At 40.4% G+C, this 20864-nt stretch overlaps 4 protein-coding genes across 4 annotated transcripts; 3 read left to right on the top strand and 1 right to left on the bottom strand.

The window, feature by feature from the left end:
* Positions 1 to 680: 680 nt before the first annotated feature.
* LOC148907517 (uncharacterized) lies at positions 681 to 5372 on the top strand. Its single transcript, XM_089035281.1, has 8 exons — positions 681 to 867; positions 950 to 1107; positions 1434 to 1493; positions 1575 to 1577; positions 2012 to 3052; positions 3264 to 4254; positions 4529 to 4723; positions 4777 to 5372. Exons 1-8 carry the CDS (start codon positions 681 to 683, stop codon positions 5370 to 5372), a joined length of 3231 nt encoding a protein of 1076 aa, XP_088891407.1.
* A 2946-nt stretch (positions 5373 to 8318) lies between these two features.
* Positions 8319 to 13532, top strand: LOC116301073 (uncharacterized). The gene has a single exon (XM_031710072.2). The coding sequence runs from the start codon at positions 8319 to 8321 to the stop codon at positions 13530 to 13532; it is 5214 nt and encodes a 1737-aa protein (XP_031565932.2).
* A 3450-nt stretch (positions 13533 to 16982) lies between these two features.
* On the top strand, positions 16983 to 18719 carry LOC148907516 (uncharacterized). The gene is made up of 2 exons (XM_089035279.1): positions 16983 to 17217; positions 17333 to 18719. The coding sequence occupies exons 1-2, from the start codon at positions 17000 to 17002 to the stop codon at positions 18717 to 18719; spliced, it is 1605 nt and encodes a 534-aa protein (XP_088891405.1). The 5' UTR covers positions 16983 to 16999.
* A 323-nt stretch (positions 18720 to 19042) lies between these two features.
* On the bottom strand, positions 19043 to 20536 carry LOC148907515 (uncharacterized). The gene has a single exon (XM_089035048.1). It carries the CDS (start codon positions 20095 to 20097, stop codon positions 19387 to 19389), a length of 711 nt encoding a protein of 236 aa, XP_088891174.1. The 5' UTR covers positions 20098 to 20536; the 3' UTR covers positions 19043 to 19386.
* Between the last annotated feature and the right edge of the window lie 328 nt (positions 20537 to 20864).

Genomic DNA, 20864 nt, shown 5'->3' with positions numbered 1-20864 from the left:
CGATTAGCCTCATGATATTATATGCTGTGGATAAACGATCGTTTCAAGAGTTTATTACCGAAATCCAAATCTCGGGCACTTTAAATGGGAACTTTTGAGAGCTTTTTATGTACATAGTACTTTCACAACAATAGTGACCTTTTGACCTGACAAGCTATACCAGGAAATTACATTACTTCAGAAAAAAAAATTATGTACACACTTAAGATACCTGATAAGATAAACTGAAACAAATTATATAGAAAAGAATCCCTTTTGGAATAAAAAGGAAGAAAGAAAACGAAAGCTTTGTGGTAGAGAAACATACGGTTACATTTTTACGGCTTACAAGATCGACTGATAATAAACATAAAGTATGCATATCATTATATAAGGCCGAAACCGCGACAAGCACTTCTTGAAAAAATAATGTTGAAGTGGTAAAAAAATGTCAGCTTGCATACTTTAAAAAACCTCACACAGCAGGCCAAGCAATCTTGGTTCTGAATAGTCCTGTGCATTTTTCTTTATTCTTTTTTTTTCTTTTTTTCTTTTCTTTTCTTTTTTCTTTTTTTCTTTTTTGTGCTGTACCGCCGACTGCCACTCAAGTACACAATTAGTCAATCGTACTCGTGTAATTATTGACGCAACAACACAGGAATTCTAATTCTAAGCAGCTATACAGTCCAAAGTTCCTTGCCATGGCCGTCGTTTGTGGATATTCTAAGTATGTAGGAGGGATTTGTGGCGCTAGTTCAGTTAATCCAGCAAACACAGAGTGTGTTCTCATTAATAAATGTAATCGAAACACTAAGAATCACCTGCGATTGTGTAACGTGTATGACGCGAACCTGGAAACAGAGTCAAATCTCCTTCTTGCACGAGCTGGTAAGTAAAATCATTTCTTTGTTAAAGCTGCAAGGCCACTAGTGTTTTATTATTGATCTTCAAATCATTCTCTTTCTTCAAGGGCTTTTTAAAGGTAATGATCAGCTGTATGGTGAGATAACCATATGTCCAAGACATCGAGAACAGTGTGGTGTTAGGTGGCGTTCCAACAAGAAGACTTGCTCGTGTCCACCTGAATGGGCTTGCCATAGCTCTAAACGACCTAGTGGAGATCGTGGGGTGACATTGTTACACTCCATACAAATATTCAGTGAAACCAACATTGTTGTTCCTGTTGGCTCTCGTAAGTAGAACGAAAAGGTGTATCAGAAAATTGAATGAATTGGAAATAGAATAACATGAAATAGCATTATAGGGATAAAATAAATTTTCATTTCAGTCACCAAGTTAAAGTTTGTTTGTGACTTGATTTAGTTTTGTTTATACGCTGTTTATTTACTGATTCAGCAATATGCAGAAGGTGCAGATCGAAGCTTTCGTAGTTGGAAGTGCAAGAATCTTGCAAACCTCATGATGAGCCTAGCTTTGACCTCGAATGTCAACAGGAGACACCTGATAAAGAACACCTGAAAGAGTTACCCAGCAAGAAAGAACCAGAGTCACAGGTATATAAAATAAAGAACCGCGTTGTTGTTGTTTTATAAAAGTACACATTACTTCTCTACTGTTTTGCGAATCCCCAACAGGAGGTAGGTGATAGGACAAAAAAAAGAAAGAAAAAAAAAAGGGGAAGAAGAAAGCGGAATGCGCTCTGTCTGCAAGTGATCCAAGGCGAACCCTTGGGAAAACTCTTCGTACTGTACGGCCGAACCACCCCCCCCCCAAAAAAAAAAAAAAAAAAAAAAAAAAAGGAAAAAAGGCTTCGCGAAAAAAAAAGGCGGATGGAAAATAAAATGATGCCTAACCGAGTCAAGAAAAACTTTTCTAAACTTTCCCGCTGCGTTTGCCCAACGCTCATAACTGCAAAATCTGGGCGCACGTTTTCTATATCTTCAGAATCGACGAAAGGTCTTGCTTTGCGGAAAGTTGAAACTTATTCACTGAAGATCTTTTAGCAACGCTATCATTGCTTACCACACTGCTATTCAATAATCTGACAAATTGAATTTAATTTCTAATATAGGAAGAAAAACAAAGTGGTAGCAGCTTCGAAGATGATCTATGTAGCGCAATGATGAATCTTTCCATAGAGGACGCTGAGTACGTGCCGCCTAGCGATCAAGATTCTTCTTCCACTGGTTCTTCATGCGAAATCTCCAGCCTCAGTACACTGTCTATTCGAAGATTAAAGCTAAATGAATTTCTTTCAGCATGCAGCGTGTCAACAGTTTCTGAGCCTAAGAAACGATGGGTAAATGCCAGTATCAAAACCAAGACCAATCGAATATCTAAAGCAAAGGACACAGTGGTAGCAGCTTTAAAGGTAATTGCAGCAGAGGACGCCGCTCCCCTTTGGAATGCGTTGAAGGCTTCCCAACAAGTAGAAAAATCTCTCAATATACAAAACACAGACAGCAAGTACCTGAAAGCTCTGGCGGAGACCTACAATAATGCTGCAAGCTGGGACACTCGAAGGCAAGTGCTTTCGATAATGGCTGATCTAACAACATTTGAAGAGATTCAGTCTTACATACCAGGTCTAACTCAGTACAGGTTTAAGATTGCGCGTGTCCATAAGTTACAGTATGGTCGTGGGGTACCTCTGCCTTTGCGTAAAAGTCCACGGATGCGTGTCGAGGAGAACCAGCTGGATCATTTCTTGTCATTCATTACCAGCCCGCACGTCGTGCAAGATCTTCCATTTGGACAGAAATACCTAAAATTATCATCTGGTGATATCCTTGAGACCCCAAATGTTATCCGAGCAATTATTCCTCAACGGATAGTACAACAGTACCAGCAGTTTTGCTCAGAGTCTGGATTTACTCCATTTGGAAATTCAACGATGCTTCGCATCCTGTCTTGCTGTAGCGCTACTGTCAGAAAATCTCTCCAGGGACTTGACTACATTGCGGCTGAAGGTGCAAAAGCATTCGACGATCTTGCCAGCATATTGGATCGACTCGAAACTTCGGATGTTCCAATTGAAAATGGCGTCCTCATGATCAGAGATTATAAGAAAGCGCTAAAGGAAGGAAAACAATATTTGAAAACAGATTACAAGGTAATATCAAAAAACAAATTTAGTGCTCTTAATTATTTAGTAAGCTCATAAGGAGAGCTGTCTCACTAAATAAATGAAAAAGTCACTCCCTCTCCTTCAGATACTTATGCACATTTACATGGGACTAGATTTGCGCTACCTGCGAAAAATGTTATATTAGTTTATTCTTACTCTGAACATTAATCATACTAACAGACACGTCGCTCTTTAGGTCCATGTTTCAGAATCTTCGAGCATCGGAGATCATTGTCCTGTCTACGCTTTGAAAGACAGTAAAGATGAAGCCTTTGCATTGCCTTGCCCACACAACCACGATATGTATTGTCAGGAATGTGAAGCATTAAAAAAGACATTACAGTCCATACAAAATGCTGTAAAGCTTGCTAGTTTTCCTGAAGATCAGCATGATGATTTAGTATATTCTTGTAGCCAGGCTATTCAAGCTATTGAAGCGTGGAAGTCTCATCAGCTGAGGTGCATTAGGCAAGACGTGGGTCGAACAAATGTCATTGAAAGCCTGGATGACCATACCATCTTGATTACACAGGACTGGGCTATGAAATTCTTGCCCCTTGCTTACAGAGAATCTCAGTCCGACTGGTTTGGAAAAAGAGGCATATCTTGGCACATCAGTGTGGTCGTTAGAAAGGTACAAGACACATTTGAACAACAGGCCTTTGTACACATTGCTCAAAACTGCTCCCAAGAAAGCTTTGACATTCTACGAATCATCCAGCATATCCTCTGCACACTGAAACAAGAACACCCCGAGTTAACGAAAGCCTTCCTGCGACAAGATAATGCTGGCTGTTATCATATGATGGTAACAGGCTGCCTTGGAATGAAGTCTGAGACCGGTATTAGTGTAGAAAGGGTTGACTTCAGTGACCCACAAGGCGGGAAAGGTCCCTGCGATAGGAAAGCAGCAAGCATCAAAGCGCACGTAAGGAGATACGTCAATGAAGGCAATGATGTTAAAACAGCTCATCAGCTCAAGGACGCAATCCTTTCTAATGGTGGTATTAAAGGCGTACGTGTCGCTATCGTAGATTCAAATGTTACACAAGATGTCGAAAGTCTGTTTGAAAAGTGGGCCGGTATCAGTTTGCTTAATAATTTCCAGTACGCCAAAGGTTCAATAACTGCTTGGCGAGCCTACGGTATTGGTAAAGGAAAGGTGATAGAAGAAAAATACTTGAAAGGTAAATAATGTCACAATAAAAGAATTTTTATTTCATCAAGCGAACAAATACTTTTGCAGAACTAGATCCATAGTTCTGTCATATTTTATAATCATGTTGTATATAATTCATTTTATTTTCTCATCCCTTTTCTCACCCTGTTTTGCCGTTATATATTGCCTTTTAATGACAGCTAATGAAATATTCCAGCTGAAAGAAATTCTCGTGAATATAAAGCTACAGATATGCTTATTAAGTTAGTTAGTATTCATGGCATCATAATTGTTGTTTTCAGTACCAAGCCTAAAGACCTACGAGTTTGAGAGCCCTTTTTCTAACGGAGATTTTACAGTCGTAACGAAGGCTGACCAGAAAGAAAAGCAGAAGAATCCAATAAAAAAGGATGAAAAAGAAAGTCCCAATTCCAGCAGCGAGAGCCATGGTTCCCTTTTCTGCTGTCCCATTGAGGGTGTACGAAAGTGTACCAGCGGTATACCAACTTGGAAAACCATATTTTTTACGGAAAATGTGATTTAACTCCAGAGAAGCTAACCCTTATGGATAAAGCCAAAGTGGCCTACAATACCAAGCTAACCGGAGTTGCAGGTGTCTACCCCAGTATTCAAGGCTCTACGTCAGTGACGGATTCCAGTGAATGTGACCCTCTTCCTGCTGGCTGGGCTTTGAAAGTAGGAAAAAAGTCTTCGCGTTTTAATGAAAAGCAAAAGGAGTACTTGGAAGATAAATTCAGAATCGGCCAAGAAAGTGGACACAAGGTGGATCCTGAAATCGTTGCCAAAGATATGCGTTATGCCCGTGATTGCGAGGGGAACAGACTGTTTGAAATGAGTGAGTTTCTAACGGCAAAGCAAATCAAGTCCTTCTTTTCTCGACATTCCGGAAAGATCCGACGTGGAGGAGTTGAAGAGCCGAATGCTGTCATCGAAGCTGGCCTTGTGGCAGTTGAGGATCAGCAGGAATATGAGAAGACACGCCAATTAATTTTGAGGGAAGTGCAACTGGTGCATCCTATAGTTTATGACACGTATAATCTGTGCAGTCTGCACTACTCTGGGAAGCTCTCTAAGCTTACTATAAGCAAAGCCGCCTGTAACCAGTTGGCAGATAAAACTAAATGAGCCCTTAATAATTAAGGGCCTAACTTCTGGGTCATTCATTAATATTCATTCATCATTTCATAATGAAAGTGCTGATATGTCTTACGAGGGGTATAATATGAGATTTGACCTTTGAGTAGTGTGACGCAATGACCTTTGGAATATATAACGCAACGAAGTTTCACAGCAAAAACAAAAAAAATTTCCAGGTGCAAATAGTATTAATATATGTGCCATTAATATATCATAAATAAGTCTAATAAATACCAAGCATAGTTATTTACTACTAAAAGAGTAAGATTTCTTTGGAAACCAGTGAGTGGTCACATGATTTAGCTTCTATACCATTTTTTTACTCACTACCACTGAAACCTCTCAAACCTACAGTGCACATTAGTTAAACTCATTTCATGGTATTTTTGGTCATAAAACTACAGTTAACTGAGACAATACATGGTTTTACGGTGGCCACAGGTGTCACGGCAGACTCAAACTTGTCACGGCAAACTCTAACTTCTCACAGCAAACTCGAGATTGCTGAAAGGAAACCCTGTGGCAACGAATGAGAAGAGAAGGACTAGGTGCGAACCTCGTGCGAACATATTGTCTTGTCGCTTGTTCAACCACGTCCAGTTTTGGCATTAATAGTGTGGAAATGTTTTGCGCAAACTGTGGAACAGAAGGCGCAGGAGGTGCAAAATTCTGCTCTCAATGTGGTAAAGGTTAGTACTAGTAAAACTGTACATAATATATTCATATGTTTTATTGTAAATATGCATGTTTTGTTGTGTTGGTTGATACAACACGTGGACTTCAACTCGTATCAGGAGATTTACAGTGAACTGAATTAACATAAGACCACATTACCTATATATTCCTTATGTACAATTATGATTATTTCTCAGTTCTCTGTAACTTCAAACATCTCGAAAGTAATAAAAAACGAGTATGGTTTTTTTATCGTACGAGTTGAAATCCATTTACTCCGACGAAGGACTAACGTCCGAAACGTTAGTTTCTAAACATCATAAACCATACGGTGTATTAAGTTAAATCAATTCTCCTACTGTTCGTTTTTTTATCGATGATTACTGTTATAATTATTATTACCTGTCTTTCTATAAGCTTAATACACCTATCAAAATAAGATAAGCTTAAATAATAAGATAAATAAGAAAATCCAGAGTGTAGGTAAACAAGAACAGGTGTAAGCTGTATTTTGACAAAATAATTGTATTTCTTTAATCAGAATTTGGAACAGCTAGTGAGAATCCAAAGGAGAATGCATCAAAACCTGGAAGTGCCTTTTTAGGTAGAGCCAAATCATTTTTGGAGTATAAAAAGATGAAAGGAAAGGAATGGAAGGAGAGGGTACCAAAAAAAGGCGGCAAGAATAAAGCTGGTTCTGGTGACAAAGAAGAAAAGGACAAATATGTTGATGTAATGATTCAGATTGATTCATCATTAAAACCCAAGTATGGGAAGCGGTTAGCACTTAGAGTCCCAAAAACAGCTACTTATACCATGATATTAGAAAAGGCAACAGAGAAGTGGAAGAATTTCCAAAGTAACCTGTACAGTGAAGATGAGGAGTCTGTGATATTGTTGGATGACTGCAAGGAAGTTCTTTTTATGCCAGGGTCAAGTAAAGTATTTTTCAATTTGAAAAATTATCAAGAAGAAGTAGGTAAAGACTTTACGCGAATAGTGTTGTATCTTTGCACTGAAAGTGATTTCAAGCTCCACACAGGTTCTGGACAAGAAACAGATTCAGAAAAATCTAATGAAAGTGAATCAGAACCAGAGGTTATACCAATTAAGAAACCCAGAGTTGATGATGAAGTAAATCTAGAAGAGATAGACGGAAATGAAAAGAGTGATGCTGAGAAGTAGGAAAACGTTTAAAGATACCAAAGAAGTAGTGATGGAGTTAAAGAGAATGGATCAGTCTAGTGATCTCCATGTTGTAGCACGAAGAGGAATCTCATTTGAACGCTTTATTTTCCTTCGGTGTCGTGCAGCAGGCAGACACTCTCCAGAATCTGCTCTTAAGTATCTTATCTTGGTGAAGATGGCAATGATAGTGGAGCCCTTGCACAAGAATTTCTTGCTTCAGCAATAGTAGAAATTGGCACCAAATTCTTTAAAGATGGGATTCCTATAGAGTCAACACACTGTGCAAAATGGTACTTACATGGCTGCTGGAGAGCTCTCAGCTGTCAGCATCGCCAATGGTGGACCACCTCCAATATTTTTGCAGGACTGTGTTTTTGACTCATTAGTCAATACAGAAATTGATCTCCTGTCTCCAGAAAGCCATCTAACAGCCAATCAAAAGGAAATTTTGAACAATATTAAGAAAGATGTCAATAATAACCCTGAAGTTATTATAGATAATGGTTATACTGGGAATATCTCTCAGGCCAACATTAAGGATATAACACGCTCTGTTGCAGTTAACATGTTATCCAAGAGAATTCTTTACCTCAAAGAATTTAAGGAAGGCTTGAAATTGTTTAGCCTATCAAATATTATTTCAAGCCAACCAGAACTATGTAGAGAGCTGTTCGTGATAGGCAAAGTGAAGGAAGTTGATGCCAATTATTTCCTTGCACACTTGAATCCTGATTACTCACCAGAATGTCGTGAGTGTCAGTAGCGAGTTATGTAATCATTATGTAATCTGAGAGTATTGAAACTTGAGAGGAGATTTGAGGGGTGTGTGAGTGTTGTGAGGGGGTCAGATGCAACGCGGAGAGAGGAGAGTATGTGATCAAACTGTGTCTCAAATAAATCGAGAAAACAACAAAATATTGTGTGTGATCTGTCACGACACAAAGTGGCGACCCTGCCAGGACACGGACTTAGGTGACTGCGAGTTTATCAAGCCAACGGATGTCAGAGATCGTGAGTTTTGAGCCGAATCAAGCCAAGGATTAATCAAGTAAACCCCGGGAGTAAACAAACATGGAGACATTGGCGAAGTTGGATAAATTCATAGAAGGCAAATTAAAGCTGTTAGCTTTCACCTCCGAAGATACAGCAAGAATTGTTCAAGAAGGGGATGTGAAAGCGATGGATAGGCAGGCGAAAGCATTGGAGAGGAGTATAGACAAAATTCACGAAATTAAACTCCAAATACAAGATATAAAGATCGAAGGTGATTGGGAGCCAAACGAGGTTAGAAAGTGGTCGGAGGAGCTCGAAGCTAAGCTTAGTAAGTATGAGAAGGAATTTAAAACTATCAAGAACGAAGTGACCGAAGTAGAGAGCAAAGAAAAGGAGAAAATTGAGCAAGAAAAACGCCAGCGTGTTTTCGAAGACGAATTGAAGCTACAGGAGGTCAAATTACAGCGTCAGTTCGAGATGGAGAAACAATACAAAGAGGTTACAGATTCCTCGTCTAAGCCAGGGAGTTTTAGCCGTGCCAAGCTACCTAAGCTGGTCATAACGCCTTTCCAGGGAACTCATCTCGACTGGATGCGGTTTTGGAGTCAATTTGAAACAGAAATCGACAAGTCAGAGGTTAGCCAAGTCACTAAGTTTTCATATCTCAAAGAGTTAATTATTCCCAAGGTCAGGGGCTTGATAGACGGTCTCCCTTACACAACAGAGGGGTATGAACGGGCCAAGAGCGTGCTGAAATCCAAATATGGGAAACCAAGTGAGGTATCAAATGCGCACATGCAGTGTATCATTTCATTGCCGGTTATTCCAGGGAATGGGCCCTCCAAAATCCATGAGTTCTATGAGAATTTGGTTGCTCATGTTCAAGTACTGGAGACTATGGGTAAACTTAAGGAGATAAACGGATATGTGAGGCTTACACTGGGTAAACTTCCAGGCATTAGAGCAGATTTAGTAAGATTAGATGATAACTGGCAAGAGTGGGGTTTTCCTCAACTAGTAGAATCCTTGCACAAGTGGTGTGAGCGCAACCCTATAACCCTCGACCGTAAGGCGCCTATCCCTACACCTGAGCACGGTTTACGGAAGTCACCTCAAAAGCGAGAAAGGGTATTTCAAACTAAGGAAGAAACGAGCAAGATTATCACATGTGTCTATTGTGAGTCGGGTCAACACAAGTCTGTAGATTGTGATCAGGTGAAAGGTGTCCAAGAGAGAAAGAAATCCTTAGCTGCAAAGAAGCTGTGCTTCAATTGTACTGGCGCAAAGCATAGAGCGGCAGATTGTCGCAGCAAGCACAAGTGCCAAAGGTGTGAGGGCAAGTATCACACGTCTATCTGCGACAAACAGCCCGGATCGAACATGATGATAGCGGCTGGGGAGGGTAGCGTGACTTATCCTGTAGTCGTGGTCCTTGTAGATGGCATAAAATGCAGAGCACTACTAGACACTGGGGCAGGCAGCTCGTACGCGTCAGCTGCACTGCTCGAGCGCCTTAACAAACGGCCTTTGCGTAGTGAATACAAGAGAATTGATATGATGATGCACTCAACAACTCAACCTATAGATGTTTACAACGTGAAGGTGCAAGGCATCAATGGAAAGTTCGAGATGTCAACACTTGTGAGTAAAGTTGACAAGGGAGCCCTTCTTATGCTACCAAACCCAAGGTACGCTGAGATTATCAAAAGCTACAGCCACCTGAAAGGGGTCATCATGGAGGATGACGACACAAAGAGCGAGTTGCCTGTACACCTGATTCTTGGTGCAAGCGAGTACTCACGCATTAAAACCGAAGAAAAGCCAAGGCTGGGACGTTCCGGAGAGCCAGTTGCTGAGCGTACTGCTCTAGGATGGACAATTATGTCACCGGGTAAAGAAATGGCCCTCGGAAACATGCTTTTTGCACGTTCATCTCTAGCAGACTACGAGCAGCTTTGTAATATCGACGTCTTGGGACTTGAAGACAGACCAGAAGGTGATCAGAGCTTAGTTTACGAAGAGTTCAAGGAGCAACTGAGCCGCAACCAAGAAGGGTGGTATGAAACAGGGTTGCTATGGAAACAGAACCACGACACCCTTCCAAGCAACGAGAAAGGAAGCATAAAGCGTCTTCAAAACCTGCTAAAGAAACTTCAGAAGAATCCAGATCTGATGGAGAAGTATGATGACGTGATCCAAGATCAGCTACGTCAAGGAATTGTAGAAGCGGTTCCTGAAACTCCAGCTGCAAAGGAGTTCTATATTCCACATAAGCCGGTAGTGAGAGAAACAGCCGAGACTACGAAAGTGAGGGTAGTCTATGACGCATCAGCCAAAGAAACCGAAAGCAGTCCCTCGTTAAACGAGTGCTTAGAGACCAGTCCCCCTCTCCAGAATCTACTGTGGAACGTCCTCGTGAGAAGTCGGTTCAAGCCCGTTGCATTAGCCGGGGACATCAAGCAAGCCTTTCTGCAAGTTCGCATACGCCACGAAGACAGAGACGTTCTGCGATTCCACTGGATCAAAGACGGAAATCCTGACGCCGTCACCGTTCTGAGATTTACGAGAGCAATGTTTGGTCTTGTGCAGTCTCCCTTTCTTCTTGCAGGTACACTACAGCGGCATCTTGATAGCCTCGAAGACAAGTATCCCAGGGAAGTACAAGAAATCAAGAGAAGTCTTTATGTAGACGACATAATTACAGGGGGAGAAACCTCGCACGAAGTCGCAGAGTTGAAAGAGACCACGAAATCCATCTTTGGCGAAGCGGGTTTTGAGCTGCACAAGTGGCACTCTAACGATCCAATGCTGGAAGAGGAAGATGGCCATCAGAAAGGCGAAAGTCAGAGCTTTGCAAAGCAGCAGCTGGGAGTAAAACCAGGAGAGATCAAGGTCTTAGGATTGACTTGGAACAAGGAAAAGGACACCATCGCAGTGACGTTCCCAGAGAGACCTCAAGACACGACTAAAAGAGAGATGTTGAGGTTCCCTGCCTCGATCTATGACCCCTTGGGTGTGGTAGCACCAGTAACCCTTGTGGGCAAACTTATCTACCGAGAGGTGTGTGATCAACGGAAGGCATGGGACGAGAAACTATCCGGTGAAATGGTGAAGCGATGGCTCAAATTCGCTAGCAACCTGCCAGAGAGAGCTGAGACACCTCGCAGCTTAGCAGTCTTTCAAGAGCCTATCCAGTCGATTGACCTCCACGTTTTTGGAGACACAAGTGGACAAGGTACATCAGCGGTGGTGTATGCAGTTGTTTCTCAGAACTCTGGTACCTTCAGTGGATTGGTATGCGGGAAAGCCCGTCTAGCAAAGAAGAGTCTTACAATCCCGAGGTTGGAACTTGTTTCTGCACACATGGCAGCCAACCTGGTGGACAATGTGAGAACAGCTCTAGAAGATCTTCCAGTAAAGTCAGTCTACGGATGGCTTGACAGTACAGTCGCTCTATACTGGATCAAGGGCAAAGGTTCCTACAAGCAGTTTGTCACTAACAGAGTCAACAAGATAAACGCTAAGTGCTACATCACTTGGAGACATGTTGGTACCGAAGACAACCCAGCCGATATTGGAAGCCGTGGATGCAGTCCTGAAAGACTTGACCCAACGTGGAAGAAGGGACCAGACTGGTTAACTCAGAAAGATCAGTGGCCTGAGGACAAAACTCTAGAACCAAGCGAGGAGACTGAGACTGAGTCAAAGCAGACGAGAGAAGTGTTTGGAGCAGCTGTCGTCACCGAGGACGAGATGGACGAAATGTTAAAGAAACATTCCTATTGGAAGGCCGTCCGTATAACCACTTGGATTCGGCGGTTCGCGAAGAACAGTCGTCTGAAAAGAACCGAGCGAGTGTCTGGGCCTCTGAAAGCTAAAGAAACACAGTTTCAAGTCAAATGGTGGATAAGGAGAGAACAAGAAAGGTACAGCCAAACGGAAAGGTTCAAGGAAGACCAACTTCGGCTCAACCTACAAAAGAACCCGGACGGGGTCTACGAATGCCGAGGAAGAATCCAGGGAAGCTATCCAACCTACATTCCCCCAAGGACACTGTTGGCAGAAAGGATGGTCCAAGATGCCCATCTCCTGACCCTGCACGGGGGAGTGGGTCTAACTATGTCATTTGTTAGACAAACTTACTGGATTCCACAGCTGAGGTACCTGACAAAAGGAGTAGTAAACAAGTGCTATGGTTGTAAAAGGTTCCACACAACAGCATTCCAGAGGCCCCCACCTGGAAACCTACCAACAGACCGAACAGAGGGATCAGTTCCATTCCAAACGGTGGGCGTGGACTACGCTGGACCCATAATGTACAAGATGACAACTAAGAGGGAGGGTAGGGCGTATATCCTTCTTTTCACCTGCAGTCTAACAAGAGCCGTACATATCGAGTTGCTGTCCGACCAGAGTACAGAGGGATTCATCACAGCTTTGAAGCGGTTCATAGCTCGTCGAGGAAGACCCTGCAAGATATACTCAGATAATGGGAGGAGTTTTGTCGGAGCGGAGCGGTGGCTGCGAAAGATCATGGAAGATGAGAAGGCCCAAAACTACCTAGCACATCAATCCATAGTGTGGCAGTTCAACCTAAGTAGAGCCCCATGGTGGGGTGGGCAGTTTGAGAGGTTAGTGGGCATCGTTAAACAAGCATTGTATAAGGCAGTGGGAAGAGCAGTCCTTAAGTGGAAAGAGCTGGAAGAAGTGATGTTAAATGTAGAGATAGCGATCAACAACCGGCCCCTTGCGTACGTCGAAGATGACGTGCAGCTGCCTGTATTAACACCAAACTTGATGATATGTGGGCAGCCCAACTTCATCCCAGAGGTGGAAGCTGAGTCAGTCGAAAGCATAGATTTAAGAAAACGAGCAAAGTACCTACGCCGATGCAAGGATGTTCTGTGCTCACGCTGGACCAAGGAGTACGTACGATGTTTGAGGGAACGACATAATCTCAAGCACAATTCCAAGGAGCTACGACTAAAGATAGGAGACGTGGTGTTAATCCAAGGTGACGAGCGGAATCGGGGCAGGTGGAGCATAGGTATCGTTGAGAAGCTGATCAAGGGTAGAGATGGAGTAGTAAGAGCGGTGAGGCTGAGAGCGGGAAAATCGTACCTCGAGCGAGCGCCTCAGCAGCTGTGCCCCATGGAGTTGTCTTGTGATAGACAACCAAGCACTCCATTGCGGTTGAACCGTATAGCTAGAGAGTTTCGCCCAAGAACGGCAGCTCAAGCAGCAAGACAACGAGTCAAGGAAATCGTGCAAGCAGAAGAACAAAACTTATAATCGAACTTGGACATTGAACTTATAATTCTCTTGAACATTTGGCATTTGACCATTTATATTAATTTTACAAGATATTGTTAATTAACGTTATATTTGTTCCTTTCAGGATCAAATATGGGGAGAGTGTCGTGAGTGTCAGTAGCGAGTTATGTAATCATTATGTAATCTGAGAGTATTGAAACTTGAGAGGAGATTTGAGGGGTGTGTGAGTGTTGTGAGAGAGTCAGATGCAACGCGGAGAGAGGAGAGAGGAGAGTATGTGATCAAACTGTGTCTCAAATAAATCGAGAAAACAACAAAATATTGTGTGTGATCTGTCACGACAAGAATGTTCCACCAGAAGAGCTCTGGAAGAACAGGCAATGGATCATTTTCAAGATCTGCTCATCAGCATAGAAGATGAGGAACAGACACCAGAACCATGTGCTATCAATTGGAATGATTCAAGAGAAGATGATGAAGACCTTGGAGCAGCTGCTAAGTAGTTTGTGACACCTGAAATCAGTCTAGCAGGAGTCATGGGCTGGATTACGTGGAAGAGGCACAGGGATGCTAATGGTCAAGAAACAAAGATCATGGTAAAATTTAACCATGATTGTCTGATCCGCGATCCGACGCACACAATCTGTTTTCCTGTTGTCTCAGCTTGTGCAACGCAAATCACTTTGCCGTTAAAACACATGAAAACAAGTGAAGAGTTTAAGAATGTGTTCTTACTCGGTTACAACAAAGGACAGGCCTTTGCAAGAAAATAATAGCAATCAAGTAATTTATTGCTGAAGGGACTTGTCAGACATTAGCAGGTGCAGGGGAGGTGGTGATTTTGAATTGAGCGTTGAAATGATGTGACCCTAAAATAGCAAATTTCCCCCTTTTCACTGTCTGTTTTTCATAACCCTTTTCAAAAAGTCATGACCCTCCCCCATTTTTAACCCCCTCCCCCTGTTTAATTTCTAAACTACATGTAAGTGCCCTATGATAAATGTTTGCTTGAAGGAAACGAAAGATAACTTAGCTGCCGCCACCGACAACGCGAACACGTCGACCATGACTTTTGTCATTGGCGAAGCAGCAACAATCCACGAAGTAAGGAAGAAGACAAGCGGTGTGGTCAAAAAAGCGAAGAGGTATAAAATACCCAAAAGCCTTTTGGGAGACGCACTACTTCATCTTATTGAATATGGTAACTAAACACTTATTTCCAATTTACTGCTATTGCAACCACATTTTTTTTGTGTTTGTGGAATGTGGGCTTCGAGAGGATACACCAACGAGAGACAAGACTTTAAATTCGGCTTCCCCTTATGTATTAGCCCGAGCAGTCAAAATTCGATGACGAATAAAGTGTACTTCTCTATATATACTATTTTAAATATCATGAAACAATATATTCTATAATTATCTCATTTACCACTGTAGATGATACGTTAATTCTCTTTTTGATGTAATTGCAGATAGAACAACTAAGAGAAAGCTTTTTGTAGATGGCAGTATTGGCTTACGGCCACGAAGCAAGAAAAGTGAGTGTATATTTCCATAAACTTGACTGGACGAACTATTTTTCACTAAAAAAAGGATGCAAGTTTACAAACTGTTCCCTATCGTTTCTGCTCGCTAAACAGGTGCCGTATCAAGATTTGATCTCACTTATAAGTATTTTAAATTACTGAGAAAAAAATTATAAATTGAGAATTTATCTTGCGCGCTCAGAGATTGGGTAATTTTTATCATCAACAAGAGGATGACACATAAATGTCATCTTTGAGCGCAATTGTTGCATGTGTTCCTAAATGCATTTAGCTTCCAGAAATGATTTTGTTTTTTTACACATCACAGATTTGAGCGCAATTGTTGCATGTGTTCCTAAATGCATTTAGCTTCCAGAAATGATTTTGTTTTTTTACACATCACAGATTGTGCTTGAAACTGAAAGCAGCCCCCAAAGGAAGTTGGTTTTTCCAAAGCTGCCAGAAAGACTGATCAGACAACGAAATGCCACATATAGTCGTTTTCGTATGAGTGGGAAAACTTCACGGTTTCGATGCGATACGGTTACGGCAAGAATTTCGATTTTTTACGATACTAAGATTACGACCACCGAAACCACTGGGACCGCCGAGACCACCGAGACCACTGGAACCATTGGGACCACCGAGACCACTTGGACATCTGAGACCACTCGGCAACTGAAACTACTAGTACCCCAGTCTACACTGAGACTGCTAGTGTCCCAGTGTCACGAGACTACTAGTACCCCAGTCTACACTGAGACTACTTATGCTGGGAGCCAGCTTGCACTAGATCTTGCCCTAGAACATTTAGTTCATTGTAATTCTCTTGTTAAATTCAAGAAAGGTCTTAGAGATTATTTGTTCAAACAGAGCTACTAAATTTTTATCCTATTCATTTTCTTTCTTCGTAACTAGTATTACATTATTTCCATATTTTTAGTTCCAATAACTTTTAACGATTTTATAATATATTTATATTTTATAGTTTTTTAATCCTTTTTATAATTTGTAATTTTTTTCTTCTTTTCTACCAGTGATTTCATTGTTATTATTTAGTGGGGGCTGCCGTATATGAGGATTCAGTTCTTACCTGGCGCCACCCTTTTTGCAATTTTTTAAATATTATAATTTGTTTGCAAATAAAGTTATTATAAATAAATAAATAAATCTATTAGACCTCCATTAAATATTCGATTAAGACCTACTGTGATACACTAGCCAATTCAAAATATGAAAATGTATGTTTTACGGAAAAAGAGGGCAAAAAGTGTGTTTGGAAAATATATTTGCAATGAAGTCAGCTGATAAAAAACTGATATGTAAATTCGACAATTTAATTGCATTAAGTTCCTTTTGGCCAATCGCACACAGGGTTGCAAACAGTGCAGTCCGACTCTTTTATGTCATTACAACTCCGAATCATGATCGCCATTATTTATAAGATTAAGATAAAAAGATAAGGGGAGATAGTGTCCTTGTTTCGTTCCTCTATGTACCTTGAAAAAATCAGTTACTTTACCATTATTAATGATACAGCTTTGATTGTCATGCAAAAGAATTGTCAACAATTTGATAAAATGCTCGTCAAAGCCAAATTTATGTAGGACTGCAAAGATAAAATGATGCTCAATCGAGTCGAATGCCTTTTCAAAGTCCGCTGCGAATAGCAACGAATATTCGTCTTTATGTTTTAAATAATCCATAATATCTCGAATTATTCTGATGGGTTCATCTATATTCCTTCCTTTAACAAAAGCTGCTTGGCCACAACTGACAAGAGCAGGCAAAACTTTAGCCATTCTATTACTTAGCACTCTACTACATATTTTAACGTCCACATTGATAAGGCTGATAGGTCGCCAAGCGTCCAAGTTATCTTTGCCAGGTTTTTCTAGTAAGGTAATTCGCCTTTTCCATATCGAGCAGGATACTGGGCTCGAGTTCGGACCGCAAAGCATGCATGGATTGTTTGGAAGGACAGAAATTTTAGTAATGGCGTCCATCGCGACTGAAAATTGCATGTCAAAAGAAAAGGTTATTTTGACTGAAGAAGATATTCCCGGCGCTAAAATTTCACGTGATTCGATAGAGCAATGTACCGTAGTTCAACTACGAAGATGGCTTTTGTGTAGGGGAGCAAAAACCTCTGGAAATAAAGCTGCTTTGATTAGTAGGTAAGACGATGTTGTGATTGTTTATGTTTTGCCCTCTTTTCTATAATTTTTTTTGTATCCGTTAATTATTGCTTTCATGTTAAAAAATCATGTTAAATCATTATTGTTATTTTAGAGTGCACGATTATGTAAAGAGTGGATTGGCAACCAAATATCTACGCGATCCTGATGGAGGCATCAACGTTTTAAAGAAAAAAGCTCAACTTGGCGTTCTTGACAACGCAGAACCAGAACTTTCTCCGACATTCCCGAAGGAAGGTTTTAGCTGTAACTTGACTGGAATGCCAAAGATAACTTTTGGCACAATATGGAGATATATGATTGACTATGTCGAGGTCAAGAAGCAGCTATCCACGGCCAAACCAATGGTCAAAGGCTATAACTTCTATAAATCTGGCCATGTTCTTTTCGTTAGTCACTTAGCTGAAAAGGGAAAACATTACATTAAAAGCCAAGTACTGCCATCTATGAAAAAGAAACAAGTATACACATGTTATATTGTCATAACCTCATTTGGAAATATCTTAAGAGCCCAATGTGGCTGTCCAGCAGGGGTTGATGGCCGATGTAATCATGTCACAGCTACCATGTTTGCTCTAGATGAATACTGTAAAGAGAGAGCAAAAGCTGAGCCAGATTCATCAGATTTGTCCTGCACATCAAAGCCATGTAAATGGAACGTTCCACGTAAGCGAAAAGGTACTGTTGTGCCTATTGGAAATATTGAATTTGCAAAACATGACTATTCAAAGCCAAAGAAAAAGAGAATGTCCTTTACAACTCCAAGACATGATGTACGGGCTCTAAGTCAGAGCACATGGCCTGAGGACAAGGTGAAAAATATGTTTAATCTTATTAAAGAATACCAAGAAAAGTCAAAGAAGGCAGTAGGATGGTTGCATATTCTTCCTCAAGAGGTTCCTGTCAAGCAATCAAGCACTACAGAGTCTACAGAGGAACAAAATCATGATTTGCTATCACCGATAAAGGAACACCCAGTCTCTGCATCCACTATCAAGGAAAGATGTCAACAGGTTCAAAGGAAACTGGATTTGTCTGAGTCAGAAATAAACAATATTGAAAAAATGACAAGGGGCCAGTCAAACAACAATACATGGTATTGTCAAAGAAGAGTCAGAATTACTGCATCAAAGTGTAAAAGAGTTGCTGCCATGAAGGCGTCAACATCACCAACTAAAGCTGTCCAAGAGATCTTGCACTATAATGTTTCTTATCAATCCCAAAGTATGAAAGAAGGACTTCAGCAAGAAAGTACTGTCTTAGAAAAGTACATGTCATTGATGCATGAAAAGGGACACAATGATCTGAAAGTCACTCAGTGTGGTTTCTTTGTCAGCAAAGACCATGGAATTATTGGTGCATCTCCAGATGCTCTAGTTGATGACCCGTCATTCGAGGATGCAAAAGGACTTGTAATAAAATATGTCCAAATGAATGAAGACGAAAGTTTAAATGATGCACTACTCAAAAAATCTGTTTGAGAAAGAACAATGACATTGAACTGAATACCAGCCATCAGTACTTTTACCAAGTACAACAACAAATGCATGTTACTCAAAGAAAATGGACTGATTTTGTAGTTAGTGGTTCAAGATGTGATGATTCTCTTTTTTGTCAACGAGTGTTTTACTCTGATGAGTTTTGGAATGCAACTTTTCCTAAACTTCTTTCATTTTTTCAGAGGTGGGTTGCACCTGAAATTGCATATCCCAGAATTAAACATGGACTACCTAAATTAGATTTAAGATCGTTATAAATGTTTATTGTCCAAGTGAAGTCACATAAACTATAAAAACCAAACAAGTTATTAATAACTATGATATTTATTTTAATAACAATAACAATTCATTAACAATACATATCTTTTTATTGTTTATAGTTGTCATTATACAATCCATACATTTAGAGTGGAGACACAAAATTCATGAAACAAAATCTGAAATAGACACAAAAGCAAACAATGGAATAAGTGGCTTTAAGCCTAATATGCATTTCATGGGTTTTGTAACTTCACTCTATTCAAAGATAATAATTGAATATCTATTTTACTTCTTATATATTTCAATCAATGAATCAAGTTTATTTTGCTAGTTATTTAGTAGTAACCTGTTTTGTTTTGTACATTACAAAAACTATCACTCTAAAGATTTAGTTAATCAAAGGAGGATGAAAATTACTCAATGCACATACTATAATCAACATATCAGATGCAAGCTGTGCAGAAACAACTGGAATTCTACGGTCAAAAATATGCCAGTTTTTTATCCTTTCCATTGTTCTTTCTACATGGATCCTTAAACTAGCCACTTTTTTGTTGTGCTCTGTCTGTTCTTTCGAAAACTGTTTCATGTTCTTAAGCTTGAAATGAGGGAGGATAATTTCTGCACCTACTGAGAGCAGTTCTTCCTTACAGTCAAAGCCCTTGTCAGCCAAGACTTGATCTCCTGGCTTTAACTTAGCTAAAAAGTTGCTCTGTACCACAATTTCTTTATCGGAGGCACTCCCAGGGAAGAATTCGCTGACAAAATTGATTACACCACTGGGACTAATACCTATTAGTGATTTCATGGTGTTTCTTGACTTGTAGTGAGAAAAACACATTGATTGATTATCTAATGCTGATGGCTTCCCCATTTCAACTTCAGTGCAATCAACTATGGTTGTGAGGTTTGGGTAGAAGATTTGGAACACTTCAGGCATGTAATGTTTTGTAACCTCAGGTGGTGGGATATTAATCAGTGGCTCAAATTCACATCTCAGAAATCGCAGCCAAGTTCTAAGGATTCTGCAAACTGTTGCCAAAGATATGCCAAATCGATGAGCAAGGTCCTTCTCAAACAACCCAAGTCTTAAACGCATCAAAACCAGGGTAAACTCCTGAAAGGTATTGAGAGAACGAGGTCTTCCCAGCTGTTTAGTGTTGCTTGTGTCGACGTAAACCTTTTCATGTTCATAACTAAGATTTTTTGCAGAGTACTAAATAAGGTTATAGACTAAAATCATAGCATCATAATCTGGAAAACCAGTATAGAATGTTATGTCCTCGTCGCTGTCCTTGTATTTGTTTATCTCAAATATGCTGTTGCTTTACAATTCCAGCTTTAGTTCAGCAAGTTGTTTCTTTAAATCTTTGTTTTCTTCCTTTACAGCTGAAAATTGTTTTTCTATCTCAAGTAGTCTATCAATGTCTTTGTTTTCCGACCTTAGTTTTTCGTTTTCTTCCTTGATAGCTAGATATTGCTTTTCAATTTCAAGTAGTCTATCAATGTCTTGACCAGAAAGCAAAGTTTCAGTTGCTTGTTGAATATCTTGGTTGTTTACTTCGACGCCATGATGAAAATCTGGGTTTTCGATGGTTTGTTCGTTTGTCTCTGACTCAACTCGTTATTTTTTCTTTTTCTGTGATTTGTCTACAACAGGATGTCGGGATATCTCTCTTCTTTTATGTGTTTGTTTCGTCCACGGAAAGATGGTTGGGAAATGATTGCGACTCAACTTTTCCCCTCCTTCGAAATGTGCAGAACAAACCCTAGTAGCTTGAGATTCGATCTTTAGTGTTTCGTTTCTCAAAATACGCTCGTAAGCTTTTCTTTGCTCTTCATCCTTCGGAATCCTGTAATAATGTA

This window comes from Actinia tenebrosa, unplaced genomic scaffold (genome assembly GCF_029948245.1).
Source record: "Actinia tenebrosa isolate PJP-AT-01 unplaced genomic scaffold, QUT_ActTen_1.0 PGA_scaffold3__52_contigs__length_22856419, whole genome shotgun sequence".
Taxonomy (NCBI): domain Eukaryota; kingdom Metazoa; phylum Cnidaria; class Anthozoa; order Actiniaria; family Actiniidae; genus Actinia; species Actinia tenebrosa.
Note: the sequence above shows the minus strand (reverse complement) of the source record. Positions and strands in the feature narration are given on the sequence as shown.

What these genes read in the sequence shown, in the direction of transcription:
- LOC148907515 (XM_089035048.1), bottom strand. Translation starts at nt 20,097, where the DNA reads ATGCGTTTAAGACTTGGGTTGTTTGAGAAGGACCTTGCTCATCGATTT.
- LOC148907516 (XM_089035279.1), top strand. Translation starts at nt 17,000, where the DNA reads ATGCATGGATTGTTTGGAAGGACAGAAATTTTAGTAATGGCGTCCATC. An exon ending in AAAGCTGCTTTGATTAGTAG is followed by an intron (nt 17,218 to 17,332) that starts GTAAGACGATGT and finishes TTGTTATTTTAG; the next exon opens with AGTGCACGATTATGTAAAGA.
- LOC116301073 (XM_031710072.2), top strand. Translation starts at nt 8,319, where the DNA reads ATGGAGACATTGGCGAAGTTGGATAAATTCATAGAAGGCAAATTAAAG.
- LOC148907517 (XM_089035281.1), top strand. Translation starts at nt 681, where the DNA reads ATGGCCGTCGTTTGTGGATATTCTAAGTATGTAGGAGGGATTTGTGGC. An exon ending in GACCTAGTGGAGATCGTGGG is followed by an intron (nt 1,108 to 1,433) that starts GTGACATTGTTA and finishes GAATGTCAACAG; the next exon opens with GAGACACCTGATAAAGAACA. An exon ending in TGTACGAAAGTGTACCAGCG is followed by an intron (nt 4,724 to 4,776) that starts GTATACCAACTT and finishes ATTTAACTCCAG; the next exon opens with AGAAGCTAACCCTTATGGAT.